At 40.5% G+C, this 22,157-nt stretch overlaps 1 protein-coding gene across 1 annotated transcript in view; it reads left to right on the plus strand.

Annotated features, from left to right (window-relative positions):
- Positions 1 to 22,157, plus strand: part of tbc1d30 (TBC1 domain family, member 30) — a 125,848-nt gene that overhangs the window by 78,075 nt on the left and 25,616 nt on the right. The window contains 1 exon segment of the mRNA XM_051920768.1: positions 4,739 to 4,844. Within this exon segment, the coding sequence (XP_051776728.1) occupies positions 4,739 to 4,844 (106 nt within the window).

Below are 22,157 nucleotides of genomic sequence, written 5' to 3' on the forward strand. Positions count from 1 at the left end.
TTTATGTTGTTTGCAGATCTGCTATGAATGAGTGTGGTTATGTGACTGAAAGTGCAATTGAAAGACTTGTGATTCCATACTGACAGGATATGCTGCAGCTGCCTGTGGTCTTAAAAGTGGAAATGGCAGATTTTCGAAATGCATGGATGTATTATAGTATAAGTGTGCATTAATCAAAGGTCTCCAAAAGTTTAGATTAAACACCTGTTCTCTATTAAGCAGTAGTTTAGATTAGCTTGAAATAGTCACACACCCCAGCTAATATTTTGTGTTTTGCATATACAGCACATTTGTAAAATTAAGCAAGTTCCATCATATGAACCTTAATACCAATACCTAATTAAAATTATATGCTTCCAACATGAGCAAAGCACAATTTGAGAGTTTAAAAGATACTGTGGCTTTGCACAGTTTCCGTGGTAACTGCTGTTTCCTTTTATGTCTGCGGGCATCTCTGCACTGTAATGAAGGCACCTCATGTGCACTCTGCAGCCACCATAGCAAAAGGGTTTATGTAACTAAGGAACTGTGATCGTGCTTTTAGATTGTTTTTTCCATCTTGTTAAGCAAGACCAGCTTGGAACAAGTAAGTTCATCATTTTCCATTTATGCTGTTAATGTGAGGCTGATACCTTGATATTTAACAGGAAATTTGTCTTTCCTAGGTTTTCTTGCAAAACAGAAACAACAGTGCCATTTTTACATGTGACATTCTGTTTTCTGAACAGAAATAGTACAAAGCCTGAGGTTAGAATTTATTAGAAGAGCTTTAATTATGTCATCCGATATATTAGTATTTTTTTAAAAAACATTCTTTCCACATTGATTTGTTTTTAAATGATTCCAGATAATTCTTAAAATTAGAATTATTCATGTAAATCACTGCTTTGTATTGTTGTTTCTTAATTTGCTGCATAAATGATTTATTACACTAATCCCATACAAAATGTTATACAAAATAAATATTAATAAGATGTAGTATAGTGGGTGGCAGCAACATGTATAGTGGGCTAGGCTGATTTATTTTTTGATACTCTTTACTGGTTGCTACCCACACTTGAAAACTGTAGTCACTGTAATTGGTTTTCAAGAAATAATGGGAACCAGACTTAAGAAAGAGCTCATGAAAGGGCGCTCAGAACAGTATTAATTCTAAACAGGATCAGCTTCTCAGTGGTGCAGAGTTTCCCACTGTTTGATATATTTTATTACAGTGCAAAGGAGATCCCAGGGCTTTGTAAAGAATCCAAAAATAATTTAATTTTCAACATCTATAGCATTTACATAATTTCAAAGCATTTTACTTGGTAGTTATAACCCATGACATAGAAATATTAATTGTTATAAATTTCTTTCTTAGAGTTTATTACCAGTGTGAAATTTTAAGTTATCTTTAAAATGTTGTAATTTCTCTTCAGTTTTTATGGTCCTGATTATAAACTATTTTACTTGAATAACAGAATAACCTCTGGTAACATATTTATTCACCAAACCTAGGAAGGTTTTTCAGGTATTTGTGAATACTGAATATATGTGGAGTCATTTACTATAGTATGATTCAAAGTAATCCAGCATTTTCCATCAGTGTAACATTTAATGCAATGCTGAAATTCCCAAAATTGAATTCAGAGTGATTAGTGGAGATTGGGTGCTGGAGCCTATCCTAGCAGTATTGGAAAGAAAGCTGGCAGCATCTCTGAACAAAGTACCTTGTCCATTGCAGGGAGTATTCAGATTAATGCCCACAGAAGGCCAATCTGGAATTGTCACTTAACCCAATCTAACCTCCCATAAGTCAAACTAAGGACACCAGATACATGATGCAGCAGCGGTACTCTCTGTATTGCCCTTTATGTTTCTGGAAAATTATTCATATAACAGTATTTGCATGATAACTTCTTCAGCTATATTAATTTACATTGCAAGTATACTCTTTCATATTGTAGGTCTCTGAAGATTTTTTTTCCCATGTTATCTCTTTGAATTCCAAAAAAAAATGTTATTTTGAAGCTATTTTTAAGAAGGAATTAAATATATAAATTTGAATAATTAACTAGACAAGATGCAAAGGTGTAGGTAGAATATAAATTTTAATAATATTGATTCTTCTGCATAGTATTAGGTGAAGACTCATCCAGTTAGTGAGGTCTTCTTTAACATATTATTCCATCTCAATTTTCAGCCTTTTGTGTAATTCTAATATCTAAATATATGAACAAATGGGAAATTGTCGGATGTAAGCTTACATGTGTGGCCATCTTATACTTTTAAGTTTTCATAGAGATTCAGTACGTTTTTAATATGTGAAAGTGATATGGGAAATCAAAATCCCATGCAACTTCACCCTATAAAAAGGAAGCAACACCACCGCCATCTTGTTTTCAGTCTACAACGGGCGACCAGATGCGCAAGTTTAAACCACCTGTTTGGCGCGAAAGCACAATCTTATCCCACACAGCGCAGTCGCGATTCGCTTAGCTCTTCCTGCAGACGTGTCCTGTACACTCCCAAAAAGTGCTTTCCCGTGGGTTCCACCACTGCCCTGCTTTTCATTCCTCATAGCTGTCCAAGCAGCAGCAAGACACGTCACAATATGTAAGCTGGGTGCTACAAACAAGACCCAAGCGACATTGTTATAAGCGATGTATACTTTGTAGGCTTACCAGTAAAACAAGTAATAAATATATATATATATATATATATATATATACATATATATATATATACATATATATATATATATATATATATATATATATATATATATATATATATATATATATATATATAATAGCAGACCCCCGTGACCCTGTAGATAGGATATAGCGGATTGGATAATGGATGGATATATATATAATATATATATGTGTACATATATAAATATATATATATATATATAATATATAATTATGTAGCGAGGCGTAATGCCAGCACATGTGTCTTGTAAGGGTATAGGTCCCTTTTAGTTACTTTAATGGCTCGCTGGCCTGACAAGGATCAAGAGAAATATGGGCCAGTCAGTTAGCAAGACAGCAACAGTGTGAGAACAATGAATGATGTAAAAGAGCAGGCAGATCGAAGGCGGACTTGTTTTATTATTGTTGAAGTGCCCATTGTACTAGTTCTACTGTAATTTTAAATAAATTGATTCTTATTGCACTTTTTAAATAAAGCACTGATTTCAAAACAAATGAACAGCAGAGTTGCTGATGTGCTAATCAATTAAGCAATAGTTTGAAAAGATAATTTGTAACGAGAGGTGACACTTTGAGCAGCAGTCAAGTTCACATCAGACTGCATGCATAGGCGCCACATAACCGAGTTAAAAGAATCCCTTTAAGCCGATGCCTCCAAAATAATAATAAAATCAGCTAATAAACGCATTGCAGACTTTAGAATATTTTTTGAGTGCTAAAGATGATATTAAGGCACTGGATATCAGAATAGTGCATCACCAAGCCAGACAACTAGGGCTGGATTAAGACTTTTAGAGGCCCAAAGTACTTAAAAGATTTTGGTGCCCACATATACACTGTATCTAATTAAAAATATGAATAATAATAAACCGTAAAATAACATTTTATTTTTAAGAGTGAAATTGTTTATAAATGGCTCTATCTGTCGACAGCACTGTGTGTACAGTAATAAGGGCAATCTCTGTGTGTAAATTCAAAACTCATGGTATAAAATTATTGTACAGTTTTTTTTTTTTTAAACATATAAATTGTGAACGATAATAGTATGTTATGTATTACTGAAGATGCTGCAAAATTATTTTACTTGTACGATAATTATCATATGTCTGGAAACGCTGCCAGACACTCACTATCAGAGGACGACTGAATGGGATAGCCAACATGACCAAGACATGAATAATCACATGAGCTTCAGTCGACCGCATGGCAGTGACCAGATTAAAATTTTGTTGTATTCCCAAGATTAATATATATCACCTCTATTATTACTATTTTATGATTATTTTTTATTATTGTGTGCATATATACAGTATATATATATTATGCATATATGTGTGTGTGTGTGTATATACACACACATATATATCATATAGTACCTGCTAAATAATACAAAGAGTACATGCATTTTGTCCACTCTGCTCGTCAGGTGTATGCACCTATGCTTCCCCTTTCGGGGGAATGATCCTCGGACATTAGCGCCCGAGGCAGAGCCTCAGTCGTTGCGACACGGAAGCTGGTTCGCTTACTTGAAAGGGTAGAATTCAAAATATTATATCCATAGGTCTGAATCACAGTCTGATTAAATAGATGATGTACTATTGGTTAGTTTGTTATTTAAGATCAATTGGAATATTGACATTATTTAGTTATGGACATAAACCTGGTAGACTGAAGCTTCTCTTGTTTAACGCTTTTTACATACAAGTCTCAAAGGTAGCTGGAATTCAAATGCCTGTAAAATAATTAAATAATTGTGTTTTAAATCAGCAATACTGTTTGCATCATGCAATGCATCCTGACTGGATTAGAGACATAAATTAATGTTCAATCATTCTTCATAAAAACATTTTTTAATAAATAATAATGATAATATAATAATATAATAAATGATGTATAAAAGACAATTAACAATTTTTCTTCATTCTATATGCAAAAAATCCTTGAGTGATTCAAATAAAACACTTATAGTACTTAATTAGGTCAAATTAATTTCTCTTTTTTTTTGGCCAAGTTCTTATCTTGTTGTCTATGTGTCTTTTTAGGCGGATTGAGACTTGTCAAAGTGCAGATGAATTCTACAGTACCATGGGAAGCCTAACCCAAGAAATGCTTGAAAACAACCTGATTGACTGCAATGATCTTATGCAGGTAACTGATCCTATTATGTTGATAAACTTGCAAACTGGAGAAGTATGTATTGAAAAATGACACTGCTGCATTAGCTGTTAGTAAAATTTTCATAAAAAGATACAAGTATCAGAAAGTTTAACAGCCATTTAGTGTCCTAAAATATTCAAATATCCTACATGTGAGCCTTGATTAGACTAATATGCAAACTATTTCTGACATGCACTGACATTTAATGGTACAATCAAGTAAAAAATGCAGATGAGCATAGTTTTGGGTAAAATAAAAATAATCCCTTATGTCACAGGGCAAGAACTTGCCCTCAAACACAGTTACCAAAAGAAAGCTAACATGGCCTGGTCGGAGTCTAAACCCCACTCATAAATTGAGACTGTAGACATTACCAGGAGGTGCACTACAAGATGTTGTACAATTTAAAAAAAAGGCTTTTAACATAACACAGGAAAATTGATGGAATGAATTATTAAGGATAAGATTTAGCAACACCTGGCAAGGACAGGAGTTATTCTGAACAGTCAGCATGGGTTCAGAAGAGGGAGGTCATGTTATACTAACATGCTGGAATTCTATGAGGAGGCAACAAAAGGATACGATCAAAGTGGAGCATATGATATTATTTATCTGGACTTTCAGAAAGCATTTGATAAGGTACCATATGAGAGGTTGGGCATCAAATTAAAAGAAGTGGGAGTTCAGGAAGATGTTTTTAGATGGGTGCAGAATTGGCTCAGACACAGGAAGCAGAGGGTGATGGTGCGAAGAACCTCATCAGAACTGGCTGATGTTAAGAGTGGTGTTCCACAGGGGTCAGTGCTCGGTCCGCTGCTATTTTTAATATATATAAATGATTTACTGTAGATAGGAATATAAGTAACAAACTGGTTAAGTTTGCAGATGATACCAAGATAGGTGGATTAGCAGATAATTTGGAATCCGTTATGTCATTACAGAAGGACTTGGATAGCATACAGGCTTGGGCAGATTTGTGGCAGATGAAATTTAATTTCAGTAAATGTAAAGTATTACACATTGGAAGTAAAAATGTTAGGATTGAATACACAATGGGCTGTCGGAAAATCGAGAGTATACCTTATGAGAAGGATTTAGGAGTCATAGTGGACTCTAAGCTATCGACTTCCCGACAGTGTTCAGAAGCCATTAAGAAGGCTAACAGAATGTTAGGTTATATAGCACGATGTGTGGAGTACAAGTCCAAGGAGGTTATGCTCAACCTTTATAATGCACTGGTGAGGCTTCATCTTGAATACTGTGTGCAGTGTTGGTCTCCAGGCTACAAAAAGGACATAGCAGCGCTAGAAAAGGTCCAGAGAAGAGCGACTAGGCTGATTCCAGAGCTACAGGGGTTGAATTATGAGGAAAGATTAAAAGAGCTGAGTCTATACAGTTTAAGCAAAAGAAGATTAAGAGGTGACATGATTGAAGTGTTTAAAATTATGAAGGGAATTAGTACAGTGGATCGAGACTGTTATTTTAAAATGAGTTCATCAAGAACACAGGGACACAGTTGGAAACTTAAGGGTAAATTTTGCACAAACATTAGGAAGTTTTTCTTTACACAAAGAACTATAGACACTTGGAATAAGCTACCAAGTAGTGTGGTAGACAGTAAGACGTTGGGGACTTTCAAAACTTGACTTGATGTTTTTTTGAAAGAAATAAGTGGATAGGACTAGCGAGCTTTGTTGGGCTGAATGGCCTGTTCTCGTCTAGAGTGTTCTAATGTTCTAATAACATTACTGATTTGCACCATCAGGAACTACCCAACACTAATTATATTATTATTATCATATAGTATAAATATATAATACTTACTTTCCCAGAATAATACAAAGCTTCTGCAGTAAGAACATTCTTAAAGGGGAACAGTCACATTTTTTTCTATCTTTTAATATTGACAAGTACTATTTCATGCAGGATCTTCGAAATAATTGCAATTTAAAACATGTTTCATATGTTTTCATACAGATCAACAAATAAGAGCAGATCGGTGACGTCGGTAGTCTAGTTGTAACGGTCAACCGGAATATGTGTATGTACCTGTAAGTTTGTACCTTTTCTCATACCTGTTTTAGTGGTTCGCCTTTATGTGTAGGGCCGGCCCTTTATACAGAGGGAGGGGAGCACCTGGCTTGGAGGGCCAACAGACTGTACGGGCAGGAGCTATCCGTATATAAATAGGTGGTGGGGAAAAAAGAAGAGGAGCGAGGAGAAAGGAGGAAAAGTCACAAGGGAAAGGATTAACACCTCTTGGATATCGTCAGGTGAACCCGGGTTCATTGCCCGTCAAATTATTTTTACTTTCGGGAGGAAGGCATACGGGAGAGGACTTGACGGACCAGCACTAGGAACAGTTAATCAATACATTTCCCGGAATAAGAGATATGGTTGGTGCCTCATTCCCCACGATAGACTGAGCTCAACGCTACCGTACAGATAAGACTCAAAAAAAACTATAAATCCATTGTTTCTTTTTTTTTGTGTTTCCCTTTGCTCAAATTCTTATTAGTAATGTATGTTTTCTAGTGTTTGTGTTGTGATTTGTGTGGGGATGGGAAGCGCTGCAGCTCGATATTATGCATAAAGGTTTTTTGTTGTTGTTGTCACGGTGATAATGTGTATTGTCTTTCAATAATCATTTTGACTTGACCCTGCTTTAACTGGCGTTTCTCCATAATTTGAAGTGGTGTAGTAGAAAAGTAGTGTTGGTCACTCGCGCCCCGGATTATTTATTTATTTTTTTCTTTTGCTGCCTCTCAAAGAGGGCAGCGCGTATTATAATCGTGCCGGTTCTGAGAGCGGTATATAGTAATGAGTTGGGGAAAGAATTCAAATCCCAAGAATGGTGTATACTTGCAGAAAGAGTACATTATTCACAAAGTCAATGTTCATCTTTCTTTAGAATTGCTAAAATAGAATTTAAACCCATATGTCCAAACTTCAGTCTGAGTATTTTTATTTCCTCCTTTCTGGATCTACCAGTAAGTACTTAGATTTTACTGAATTGCGAAATTCCTAATAAATTCCAAATATCATCTGCTTTATGGTACACCACCTACATATCAATCAATAATTTTACTTCTTTTTACAATTTGATAGTAATAATAATAATTCATTACATTTATATAGCATTTTTCTCAGTTCTCAAAGCACTATCCACACAGGGAGGAACCGGGAAGTGAACCCACAATCTTCCACAGTCTCCTTACTGCAAAGCAGCAGCACTACCACTGCACCACCTGTGAGATCCATGTTTAGTTCTTACCTTTAAAGTCCTTCCTTTGCAATAAGGTCCTCCCTTTCATTCCTAGTTATCCTTGCACAAGCAGAAATCCAAGAAAAACTGTAAAATATGAATTGGATGTTGCATATAAATCAAACAAATTTCCATTTGTGATCTTGTGTACATGATCAGCTGGTCTTCAGGCGTTTTAAAATTGATACAGAATTTAAACCTATTAATACCTCTCAGGTTTAATTTCTTCAGTCTACTGCAGATCAAATATTATTGCCACTGTTTCCACTGAATACACTGCCAATCTATCTAAGAGTCTTTTCCCAATTCTACAGTCAAGGAGAGGGAATAAAAACCATTAAGCTTACCTGTACATGAGTAGCAACTAGGTCTTTAGAACCATCTGTACATCTTGTTAAAAATACTAATATTTTTGCCCCAGATATTTCAGCACGTCATAATGTATATTCTAATTCAACATACACTTTGTTCTTCCCACATCTGGCTAAGAAAATGTCATTGGTAGGACTCTTGGTCAAACCAACATATGGATCATTTGTAAATTGGCAAGCCCATAGTCTTTTTCATATTTCCTTATTACCCAACCTAAAAAAAATATTTCCAATCACCTAAACTTCCTTACGTTGTGAAAGTCATTATAGATTCCATGCCACCCACCTCCCCTAAATATCATAAATACTTTTGCTTGGACACCGGTGTCTTTGCAGTTTACTTGCATGTATACATCAGTATGTCATATAGTGTTAACAATCTTTTTTTAATCACACGTTTTGTATGATTAAATCATATAAACCTTGTTTCAAAGAGAAGGCTAAATAATATGAGTTTTTCTTTTCAAATACAATTTCAAGAATCAATTTGGGACCATCCTCTACCAAAGAACTAAATATTGTTTTTGCACATGTCTTCTGTCTACACCTTCTTATGACTACTGTATATGTTTTCTGTATTATTCGGTCAGTATCCCTGCCACTCATAAATAGTCGTCATCATCACCAGGAATACCTCAAACCATGGACAGAGAGTGTCAGAACAGTGATGCACCAGTTACATTTTTTACTCCCCTCTATTGGCTCTGATTACTTTCTGATATCCAAGACTGTAGGCTAAGAAGTCCTGATGGAATTAATATTTATCGATGCTCATAACAACTAAATTAAACTGATTTATTTGACTTTTAACAAGTACAAACATGGTGCATTTAAAGAGATTAAAAACTGAAAAGTAGTAATTATTATTACCTAAATTTGTCACAGTTCAACAAAAAATAGTGGCTTGAACTGTCTTTCGATCTATGCAAGTTTCTTAGTATGGTAGGGTGTTTTACTCAAGCATTGTCTGTCACTGCTGGATGTACTTAAAAAGTGATATGAAATCAAGAGGATAAGTCAAATAAGCCAGATAAGCAAAATAAAACACATGATAAAACCTACCATAGTTTCACCTGGGACTTCAGTGTTTTCTTGTAAAGTATGTTGTAAATTCAAACAAACAAACAAGTTAAGGCCCATAGATACATAGACATCTTCTCATGTATATGCTTGAAAGGGAGCATAGTTAACTCTTGTGCAATCCAAACAACAAGTAATAGAGACACTTCTTTCTCACTTCTTGCTTTCTTCATGCTGGTCTTGTTTCAGACAGCTTCAGGATCCCTAGATTACATTCACATGCCTTATTTTGGAAGGGCTCATAATCCTCATTAGGAAAAGAGTGGATGTAGGATGTTTCAGGTTTGTCTGCTCCCTTTAGTCACGTTTTGCGTTATATGGCAAAATTTGACATCAAGAAAAATAATTTTATCATGGCTTTTAAAATATTGTGAAGATATCAACCATCCATCCATCCATTATCCAACCCACTATATCCTAACTACAGGGTCACGGGGGTCTGCTGGAGCCAATCCCAGCCAACACTGGGCGCAAGGCAGGAAACGAACCCTGGGCAGGGCTCCAGCCCACCACAGGGCACACACACCCATACACCAAGCACACACACTGGATAATTTAGGAGATATCAGCCAGGATTTGCCAAATAAAATATTTTAGTTATTTTTTAATTGAATTATGTGGGCACTTTAATAAAAATACTGAGATATATTTTTTATTTATGTAGCACCTTTCCCATGCTTTAGGAAGTTTGGTATTTTTCAAGTCAGAGTTATTTCTTCACAAACAAGCTGTATATGCATTTGCCACACAAAATCGTGTTCTAAAGTTAATCACTTTCTATAAATTTAAAAAAATATCTTGCCCACACTGGCTGTTTACATTGTAGTCTATGGAACTTGGAGGAAAAGCTCAAAAACTTACCAAATATGTCCATTTTTCAACAAGAAATAAGTTGATGAGTATTGATTCATGTCTTACAATTACACACACACATTGTAAAATACTTTATACATGTCATTTTTGAACAAAATAACACCAGTATTATGAGATTCAGCCATTTTAAATGAAGACCAGCTGTTCGCAGTAGCACATCACTTAGTCTTTTGCATCAACCTTTCACCCCCGCCCGATGGACAAAATTAAAGTAAACTTTTCATGCCACGTGGTTGGTTTTTGTTTTGACTTACTTTCGTATTTACGTGAGTATTCACACACACAAATAGAAAACGTATCCTTATCACAAGAAAAAAATAGCACCAGGAATATGTGATAAAATTATTATTTCCAGATCTCTTTCACTGTGACAAATATGCATCAGAAGCACAGAAGGCTCAGAGCAATACTCAACAACTGTCTTAGCTTGAAAAATAGATGTATTTCAGGTCAGGTCAGGGTATAGAACATGCATTAGTACAGCATGTCGCTGCACCCACCACACCACAAAACAGCTTAGGGTCCTGGCTGGCAAACCCCCAGGCAGACACGCCACCCTCCGGAAACGACCCTCTACGTGCCGCAGCCAGGTGTTACGTGGGTGTCTCCTTGGCCTGGTCCAGCCACTTGGGTCCTCAACAATGAGTGTCCTGCAAGCTGGGTCACCCTCAGGGAATCACGCCACATGGCCAAAGTCCCATAACTGATGCTTCCTCACAATGCAGGAAGTGTGCCTCATTCGGGACTCCTTGAGCAACCGCTCATTCAACACAAAGTCAAACCACAGCGGTACCCAACAATTTTCTGAAGACACACAGTACCAAAGGAGTCCAGTCTTCATCTCAGGTCACTGGATAGTGTCCATGTATCGCAAATATTTAAAAAAGACAGGAAGCACCATGACTCTAAAGACTTGGACCTTCGTTCTTTTGCAAAGATATCGGGAGTGCCACACACCCCTTTCCAGCAATCTCATGACTCCACCCCCTCAATCCGTCTACTGACTTCATAGGAAGAGTCACCAGAGACATGAATGTCGCGGCCAAGTTAAGTAAAACTCTCGACAAGGTTGACACTCTCTCCGCAGAGACACATTGCTGATGGCTGTGCCTAAAAGGTCATTAAAGGCCTGGATCTTGGTTTTTATCCAGGACACTCACAAGCCCAGACACTCATACTCCTTGCTCAGTCTCTCGAGAACCCGATCAGAGCCTCCATTGACTCCATGAAGATCACAGCATCGTCAGCAAAGTCAAGATCAGTGAATCTTTCTTTGCCAACAGATGCCCCACAGCCACTGGACCCCACGACCTTGCCCAACACCCAGTCCATGCACGCATTGAACAGAGTAGGAGCAAGTACACACCCCTAAGGAACCCCAGAATCAACTGGGAAAAATGCAGAGGTTCTGCCTCCACTCTGCACAGCACTCACAGTACCAGTGTACAGGATGGCTATGATATCCAGCAACCTTGAGGGGATCCCGCAAATTTTCAGGATGTCCCACAGGGCAGCTCGATCAGGATGCTAAGAAACTCTGCTGATATTCACGTTTGCACGCTATGAGCACCCTCCGTGCCAAGATGTGGTCAATGGTAGACTTCTTAGGCATAAAACCAAACTGCTCCGGTCGCTGGTAGGTGAGCAAGTGATCACGGATCCTATTGAGGATGTATTTGATAAGTTTTTAAAAATTCACAGAAAGTGGTTAAGTTTAGAACACAATTTTACGTGGCAATACACATATGGCAGGTTTGCAAACAAATAACTTTGACTTACAAAATACCAAACGCATCCTTTAAGGCACATTACATAAATAGTAACCCATTAGTCATTATTAATAGTAGACTTGTCATTTTTTGTCTTTTCAATGATTTCCTGTTATTGTTTGGCAAACTTGAGATAGAAGTTTTCAATATTAAGCACAACCCCCTAACCCAGACACAGATAGGCACAGAGACACAAATCCAAAAGCACAACACACCCTTTAATCTTTTTGTTGCCTTTATAGCACACAGTGCACACAAATCTTCTCAATGAGGCTCAGTCCCTTCACTTCTTTCTTTTTTTCCCTCTTTCTTTTCTCTTGTTTCTTTTTCTCTTTGCCGCCTCCACTCATCCACGAAAGCTTTGTCCTCCACCTCACGACTCTGGCTTCTCAAATGGAGTGAGGCAGCCTCATTTATACTGCACCCGGAAGCACTCCAGGTGCTCACCGACGATCATCCAGCATCACTTCCTGGTCTGGCAGAAGTGGTGCACCCAGATCCTTGTCTGGCTGCACTTCTGGGTGTGGCAGAAGTGCTGCAGTCCAGGGCTCCAACACTGCCCAGGCACCCCCTGGCAGTGGCCCCGATGCCCTCTAGTGTCCCGGGGGAGGTATTGTCTCTCTCCTTGTCCTTCCATCATCGAGGTGTCCAGGCTGGGCAAGGGCCCCAGCCCTCCACCACAACATCAACATCAATTTTACAAATACAGTATGAATAGTTTACATTTATTTTATTACAGTAGAGTAGCTCATACCCAAATAACAAAATGGTGAAATTTTAGAATTGTTGTAATTTAGAATTTACAACAAATTGAAAAATGTCTTACTAAACAATGTTATCTATATAAATCCTCCAGGCTGATAAGGAGCAGCACATTCTTCCCATGTTTGCAGATATCACAAATATGGTACCTTCTACAGTCAATAGAAAAACAACTGAGAAATTCATTGGTAGTTAATATCAATAATAAATATTGTTTAATAGAAAGAATATTATTTGTAATTTTATCTAGATAGCTAAAAAGCATGTACAAAATATTGTTGAGTAATGCTTCTATGTTTGTTTTTAAAAACAACCAATTTTTAGCTTGTCATTAACTGCTCTAGATGTACCCCTCATTTACCTAAATTTGATCGAAAGAAGTTGTCAGATATGATTTGTTACATATAAAAAAAATCATGATTTTAATGATTTTCCACTTCCATCAGTTTAATACTTCAACTGCTGCATTTTAATCCAGTTTTGGATTACAGGTGGCCAGGCATTATCCTTTAACACTAGAATTACCAGAGCCTACAAAAAAACTCGTAGATCCGGCCCACCTTAAATCTGTTCGCACCTCTCCGTCAGCGTCTTTTGTCCTGTAAATGTGCCGATAAAGACAAGCAGCAAGCAGCCTACTATTCCGTCCCCCCACAGCTGCAGACCGTGCACAAAGTTCTCCCAGCTCATGCCTTGATTGATTATGTGGGAGTAAAGTGGCGGAGTTTTAGAGTAGAAATAATCGATCGTTATTTGGAACACATGCATTTCATGTATGTTCCGTTTCTACAATAATCTGTGTAAACACATTGTTAAAACAGAAACGTTTTTCATATTTTAATAGTAAGTGACAAAATGTTGGCATCAACTGTATAATATGTGAAGTCTGAAGTCCAAAGATCAAATAAACACTTTCACAAAAGGTTCAAGAATAAAACGACAGCTTCCGTGGCGTAGCGGTAAGATATGCTGACTTGTAATCAAAAGTCGCTGGTTCGATCCCGACTGCCTCCTGTATTTGCCCTTTCCAGTAGTGAGCTACTCTTATTGTTAATATTATACAGTACACACATACATTTGGTCTGCGTCCGTAGCAGATGGTATACATTTATAGTACTTGTGAAATTTGCCATTTTATTTTCACTTTTATTCTCTCAGTCACGATCACGATACATACTACCGATATATGCAAGCTTGGCCGTTCCAGTTTTCCATGCTGCGGGAATGAAAAATGTCCGGAAATCCAGGGCTCTGGGTAATCTGGAGCCCGGGAATGGATTCCCTACGCTGAACTGAACTCTCTGTACTATTCTTTCCTCTACATGTTCTGGAGTACAAAAGAAACAGCACCATACAACAACGTGGAGACTGGCAAGATCAGAGAAAAAAAAAAGAAAAAAAACACGTGGTCACTGATTACAAGTGCAAGATGTTATGCGAATGAATATGAATAATATGAATAATGTTGCATCCATGCCACAATGTTTTCCGAAATGTACTATACAGGTCATAAAATGAATAATTCCAAATATCATATATACCTATGTCTCTGGTTTTTTTTTTTTTTTTTTGACATCATAGACCATAAGGTGCATACTAATTCAGCGTGACCAGGAACACTCAATAAAACTGAATTTAAAAAAATCAACTGATGGTGAGATACGAAGCAGGCAGATTCACCAGCGTTTGTGTGTCAGATTTTATCCCTCCAGATCAGAGAATGTCCAGTTCATTTGCCTCAAAACACCACTCACATCTACAGTTATTCCCAGTTTCAAATAAAAACTATCAGCGTCAGATTCTTGGGTGAGGATGTGGTAGCATGTATTGTGATCGTGACTGAGAGAATAAAAGTGAAAATAAAACGGTAACTTTCACAAGTACTATAAATGTACACCATCTGTTACAGACGCAAACCAAATGTATGTGTGTACTGCATAATATTAACAATAAGAGCAGCTCACTACTGAAAAGGGCAAACACAGATAGGCAGTTGGGATCGAACCGGGGACTTGTGATTACAACTCAGCAAATCTTACCGCTACACCACGGAAGCTGTCGTTTTATTCTTGAACCTTTTGTGAAAGTGTTTATTTGATCTTTGGACTTTAGACTTCACACATTATATAGTTGATGCCAACATTTTGTCATCTACTACTAAAATATGAAAAACGTTTCTGTTTTAACAATGTGTTTACACAGATTATTGTAGAAACGAAACACACATGAAATGCATGTGTTCCAAATAACGATCGATTATTTCCACTCTAAAACTCTAGCACTTCACTCCCAGATAATCAATCAAGGCATGAGCTGGGAGAAATGTGTGCACGGTCTGCAGCTGTGGGGGGATGGAATAGCAAGCTGCTTGTCTTTATCGGCACATTTACAGGACAAAAGACGCTGACAGGGAGGTGCGAACGGATTTAAGGTGAGCTGGATCTACAAATTTTTTCGTAGGCTCTGGTAATTCTAGTATTAATCACTACCAGTAAATGCTAGGCAGACTTTGACTGTGAACAGGGTGTCAGTATATCACAAGGTTTCCCTCTCACTCATGGCTGGCAAATTTAGAATAACCAGTTAAGCTAACTTGCACATTAATAGCTAGGACGGCCATGTGGAAATGAGGGGAATGTGCAACCCTGTCATAAATTGTTTCTGACCTCTAGGCACTTTCATTCTTGTTCCTATCAACAATATGGAGAAACAATGACCAACTATCAACCCTGAGCAATGAAAACCTGAGTTGTTGTTGTTGGATGTTTCTGAACAGTAGTCAAATTCCAAACATAAGTATTTCTTATAGCATCATGCCCAACTGTGGATTTTTCTAGGAATCTCTTAAGTAGGGTAAATAGTCACCATTTATCCAAAACAACTGACTTTTCTTGTAGCTGAATGGTTTAAAGTTTTTGACACTGCTCTTTCAACATTAGACCTACTCAATATATGTTTTGCCAAAAATTAAAAGCTTTATAGCACTCATTTTATTTAAAATGTCATTAACTGGTTTGCATGGGGTGTTATGAAGTAAGCCTTCTCCAATTTTAAAATGTAAAACAAAATGTGTCTGTAAATACAGTATATTTTAATTTAGTATATAATAAGATGCAAATACTGTTCAGTACTTGTTTGATTATTTTCTCTATGTTTTTTGTGCAGATACGTATGTTAAGTTAGGTTGGCATCTCTAAGTTAGCCCTGTCTTTACATGTCTGTGTGTGCTCTGCAGTGGACTAGCACCGTTACTAGATTATTTTCCACCTTTGCACTTGATGTTTTTTGGGATTCCACCTTTGCACTTGATGTTTTTTGGGATAGCCTGGCACTTAGCCATAGCGTTAGATTAATTGGTTTCAGCATGTGAAAGGTTGTGTAGAATGGCACTCGTAATTTGTTTCTTAGACAAGAAGAATGCAGTAACATGAAATAAAATAATTGGACAATTGAAGTATCAGAATGAGAGACGGCAACTCCAGCAAGTTAGAAATTATACACATGGCGTAACATTCAGGTGCATCTGAGGACTGTGCAGGCACTTCATCCCTCAATGGACTGAGCACAGTAGAAAGGCTCTGGAACCTTCTCAGTAAATTTCAGGATTTCACGGGCCAAAGGATGTCTCACCAAAATCGAGCAAAAGGCTGAAGGGCTCACTCGAACTCAAACACACACACACACCATATTCATACACAGTGACAATTGACAATTAACATAACCTAAAAAAAAAAAAAAAACTTTTTGTAATTTATTCCTTCAGGAAAGCTCTTTAGTTATGAAAAATGTTAGGGAATAATGTAAGTGAAAGGAAAACTTTATTACAGAGTGTAACCATTAAGGATATCAGGTGAATATGGCACTCTGATGGTAATTTATAGAGTGACAAGATTTTCAAAGTCCCAAGCCGGGAAACTTGTGTAGTATAGATAGATAGATAGATACTTTATTAATGTATGCTGTGATGGAACCCGGGGCTTCAACGAACCCCAAACATGATCACACAGAGTCCTGGGTTAAAATAAAGAAGTATTTATTCAACACACTTCCACAAAGTAACAAAAAGCACAAGCACCAATATCCTTTCTCTCTCTGTCTCTACAATTCACTTCTCCTTTCACCACCACACTGCCCTCCTTAAGTTGAGTGTTGCTCTACATCCTCCCAGCTCTGTTTCTATTAGTGGGTGAACAATCCAACACTTGGTGAATTATGCTTCACAATGATAGGATGAGCCGACATCAAAAAATCAAAAAGCGACATCGCTATGAACGCTTGGCTGCCACAAGCCAGTTATCCCTGTGGCGTTTACAATGCCTGCACATAAAGCCCATCATCATTTGTTTAATGCCTGCTTTACCTCATTATCATCAGAGAGGGATCAGAGCATGGGAAAAAAACACATTCACAAATGAACTCATTTGATTCCACACAGTGCTTTATGTGGAAACAAATAAGTGGCAGAACTCTTGTTTCTGTCTGGTTCTGCTCACAATGCTGTTCAAATTTAGTATCAGTTATTAATCAAGTTTTCCTTCTCAGAGTTTTGTAATATGTATATTATATGGAAGGGGGTTATCGAGGGGTTCCTGTTGGAGTTTTGTACGGGCTGTCTATTGTAATAGTGTTTCTTTTGGAGGTGCAATGTCTTATTAGGTGGGTAGCCTGTTAAAATCAGGACATGTGGTATAGTGAGTCTGCTGCTCAGAAAATGGGGCATTTTTTAATAATCCATCCGTCCATCCATTATCCACCGCTTATCCGAGGTCGGGTCATGGGGGCAGCAGCCTAAGCAGGGAAGCCCAGACCTCCCTCCCCCCGGGCACCTCCTCCAGCTCCTCTGGGAGGACTCCGAGGTGTTCCCAGGCCAGCCAGGAGATATAATCCCTCCAGCGTGTCCTGGGTCTGCCCTGTGGCCTTCTCCCAGTGGGACATGCCCGGAATACCCCCCCAGGGAGGCATCCAGGGGGCATCCTGACCAGATGCCCGAACCACCTCAACTGACTCCTCTCAATGCGGAGGAGCAGCGACTCTACTCAGAGTCTCTCCCGGATAACTGAACTCCTCACTCTATCTCTAAGGGAAAGTCCAGCAACCCTGCGGAGAAAACTCATTTCGGCCACTTGTATCCACGATCTTGCTCTTTTGGTCACTACCTAAAGCTCATGGCCATAGGTGAGGGTAGGAACGTAGATCGACTGGTAAATCGACAGCCTCACCTTTTGGCTCAGCTCTCTCTTCACCACAACAGAGTGTTGCAGAGCCTGCGTTACTGCGGATGCCGCACCGATCTGTCTATCGACCTCCTGCTCCATTCTTCACTTACTTGTGAACAAGACCCCAAGATACTTGAACTCCTCCACTTGAGGCAGTAATATGTTCCCAACCCGGAGAGAGCATTCCACCCTTTTCCGGCTGAGAACCATGGCCTCGGATTTAGAGGTGTTGACTCTCATCCCTGCCGCTTCACACTCTGCTGAAAACTGCTCCAGTGAGAGCTGGAGGTCGCTGTCCGATGAAACCAACAGAACCACGTCATCCGCAAATAGCAGAGATGAGATTCTGAGGTCACCGAACCATACCCCCTCCACTCCTTGGCTGCGCCTAGAAATTCTGTCCATAAAACTTAAGAACAGAATCTGTGACAAAAGGCAGCCCTGGCAGAGTCCAACCTCAACAGGAAATGAGTCAGACTTATTACCGGCAATGCGGACCAAGCTCCTGCTCCTCCTGTACAGGGACTGAATGGCTCATAACAACAAGCCTTGTACCCCATACTCTTGGAGCACACCCCACAGGATGCGTTGAGGGACATGGTCGAATGCCTTCTCCAAATCCACAAAACACATGTGGACTGGTTGGGCAAACTCCCATGCCCCCTCCAGGATCCTGGCCAGGGTGTAGAGCTGGTCCAGTGTTCCACGGCTGGGGCGGAATCCGCATTGTTCCTCTTGAATCCGAGATTCAATCATCGACTGAACTGTCTTCTCCAGTATCCCTGATTAGACCTTACTGGGGAGGCTGAGGAGTGTGATCCCCCTATAGTTGGAACACATCCTCCGGTCACCCTTCTTAAAACGGGGGACCACCACCCCGGTTTGCCAATCCAAAGGCACTTCCCCCGATGTCTACACATTGTTGCAGAGATGTGTCAACCAGGACAGAGATGTGTCAACTAGGACAGCCCCACAACATCCTTGAGGAACCCAGGGTGAACCTCGTCCACCCCAGGGGCCCCGGCACCTCAGAGCTTTTTAACTACCTTGGCAACCTCGGCCCTCGGTCCTCCAGCTCTGCCTCCTCTAAGGAAGACATACAGGTGAGATTGAGAAGATCCATCCATCCATTATCCAACCCGTTATATCCTAACTACAGGGTCACGGGGGTCTGCTGGAGCCAGTCCCAACCAACACAGGGCGCAAGGCAGAAAACAAACCTCGGGCAGGGCACACACACACACACACCAAGAACACACTAAGGACTATTTAGAATCACCATTGCACCTAACCTGCATGTCTTTGGACTGTGGAGTACCTGGAGGAAACCCACGCAGACATGGGGAGAACATGCAAGCTCCACGCAGGGAGGACCCGGGAAGCGAACCCGGGTCTCCTAACTGCGAGGCAGCAGCGCTACCCACTGCACCACCGTGCCGCCCGGGATTGAGAAGATCCTCAAAGTATTCCTTCCAATGATCAATAATGTCTGCAGTTGAAGTCAGCAGGGCCCCATCTCCACTGTACACAGTGTTGATGGAGCACCGCTTTCCCCTCCTGAGGCGCCTTACGGTTTGCCAGAACCTTTTCGGTGCTGACTGAAAGTTGTTTTCCATGGCTTCCCCAAATTCCCCATGCCCGGGTTTTTGCCTCCGCAACAGCCGATGCTGCCACATGCTTGGCCCGCCGGTACCCCTCAGCTGCCTCTGGAGTCCCGCTGGTCAACCAGACCCGGTAGGTCTCTCTCTTCAACTTGACGGCCTCACGAACCTTAGGTGTCCACCACCGGGTTTGTAGATTGCCGCCACGGGAGGCACCGACAACCTTGCGGCCACAGCTCCATTCTGCTGCTTCGACAATGGAGGCTCAAAACATGGCCCATTCAAACTCGATGTCCCTCACCTCCCACGGAATAAGGTTGAAGTTCTGCCGGAGGTGGCAGTTAAAGATCTTTCTGACCGGTTCCCCTGCCAGACGTTCCCAGCAGACCCTCATTATACGTTTGGATCTGCCTGGTCTGTCAGTTGACAGCTCAGCCCCTCTCTTCACCCGAGTGTCCAAGACATAAGGTCGCAGATCCGATGACACAATTACAAAGTCAATCATCAAGCTACGACCTCGGGTATCCTGGCGCCAAATGCACTTATGGACACCCTTATGCTTGAACATGGTGTTCGTTATGGACAATCCATGGCCAACACAGAAGTCCAACAACTGAACACCACTCGAGTTTAGATCAGGGAGGCCGTTCCTCCCAATCACACCTCTCCAGGCTTCACTGTCATTGCCGACATGAGCGTTTAAGTCTCCCAGCAGGACGATAGAGTCACGAGGAGCTGCACCTCGCAGTGCTTCTTCCAGGGACTTCAAGAAGGCCTGGTACTCCGAACTGTCGTTCAGCGCATAAGCGCAAACAACAGTCAGAGTCCTTCCCCCCAACTCAGTGGCACAGGGAAGCAACCCTCTCGTCCAACGGGGAGAGCCTCAACATACAGTCCTCGAGCTGGGGGGTTATAAGCAAGCCCACTCCTGCCCACAGCAACTCCAGAGTGGAACAAAGTCCAGCCTCTCTCAAGAGGAATGGTTCCAGAGCCCAAACCGTGCATAGAGGTGAGCCCGACTACAGTAATCCCTCCTCCATCGCGGGGGTTGCGTTCCAGAGCCACCCGCGAAATAGGAAAATCCGCGAAGTAGAAACCATATGTTTATATGGTTATTTTTAGAATGTTATGCTTGGGTCACAGATTTGCGCAGAAACACAGGAGGTTGTAGAGAGACAGGAACGTTATTCAAACACTGCAAACAAACATTTGTCTCTTTTTCAAAAGTTTAAACTGTGCTCCATGACAAGACAGAGATGACAGTTCTGTCTCACAATTAAAAGAATGCAAACATATCTTCCTTTTCAAAGGAGTGCAAAGCAAGCAGTCAAAAAAAAAAATCAATAGGGCTTTTTGGCTTTTAAGTATGCGAAGCACCGCCGGTACAAAGCTGTTGAAGGCGGCAGCTCACACCCCCTCTGTCAGGAGCAGGAAGAGAGAGAGAGAGAGACAGATAAAAAAAATCAATACGTGCCCTTTGAGCTTTTAAGTATGCGAAGCTCCGTGCAGCATGTCCTTCAGGAAGCAGCTGCACACAGCCCCCCTGCTCACACCCCCCTACGTCAGCGCGAGAGAGAGAGAGAGAGGGAGAGAGAAAGTAAGCTGGATAGCTTCTCAGCCATCTGCCAATAGCGTCCCTTGTATGAAATCAACTGGGCAAACCAACTGAGGAAGCATGTACCAGAAATTAAAAGACCTATTGTCCGCAGAAACCCGCGAAGCAGCGAAAAATCCGCGATATATATTTAAATATGCTTACATATAAAATCCGCGATGGAGTGAAGCCGCGAAAGGCGAAGCGCGATATAGCGAGGGATCACTGTATATCTAGCCGGTACCTCTCAACCTCACGCACCAGTTTGGGCTCCTTCCCCTCCAGAGAGGTAATATTCCATGTCCCAAGAGCCAGTTTCGGCACCCGAGGGTCGGAACACCGGAGTTCCCGCCTTTGGCTACCACCCATATCGCATTGCACCCGACCCCTATGGCCTCTCTTGCAGGTGGTGGGCCCACAAGAGAGCAGAACCACATTGCTCCTTCGGGCTGAGCCCAGCTGGGCCCCGTGGTCGAAGGTCCGGCCACCAGGCGCTCGCCAACAAGCCCCTCCCCCGGGCCTGGCTCCAGGGTGGGGCTCCAGGTACCCTTTCCCAGGCAAGGGAAACGCCGATCCTTGGTTTAAAGCCATATAGGTTCTCAGGATCAAGTTAGTCTGGATCTTCACCTTAGACCTGTTTGTCTTGGGAAGCCCTACCAGGAGCATGTAGCTCCCGACAACAAAGCTCTGAGGATCACTAGACCACGCAAGCCCTTCTGCCATGGCAAGGCCTCAATCCAAGAAGGGTAATAATTAATTGGCTGCCTAATTCT

Source organism: Erpetoichthys calabaricus, chromosome 1, assembly GCF_900747795.2.
Source record: "Erpetoichthys calabaricus chromosome 1, fErpCal1.3, whole genome shotgun sequence".
Classification (NCBI taxonomy): domain Eukaryota; kingdom Metazoa; phylum Chordata; class Cladistia; order Polypteriformes; family Polypteridae; genus Erpetoichthys; species Erpetoichthys calabaricus.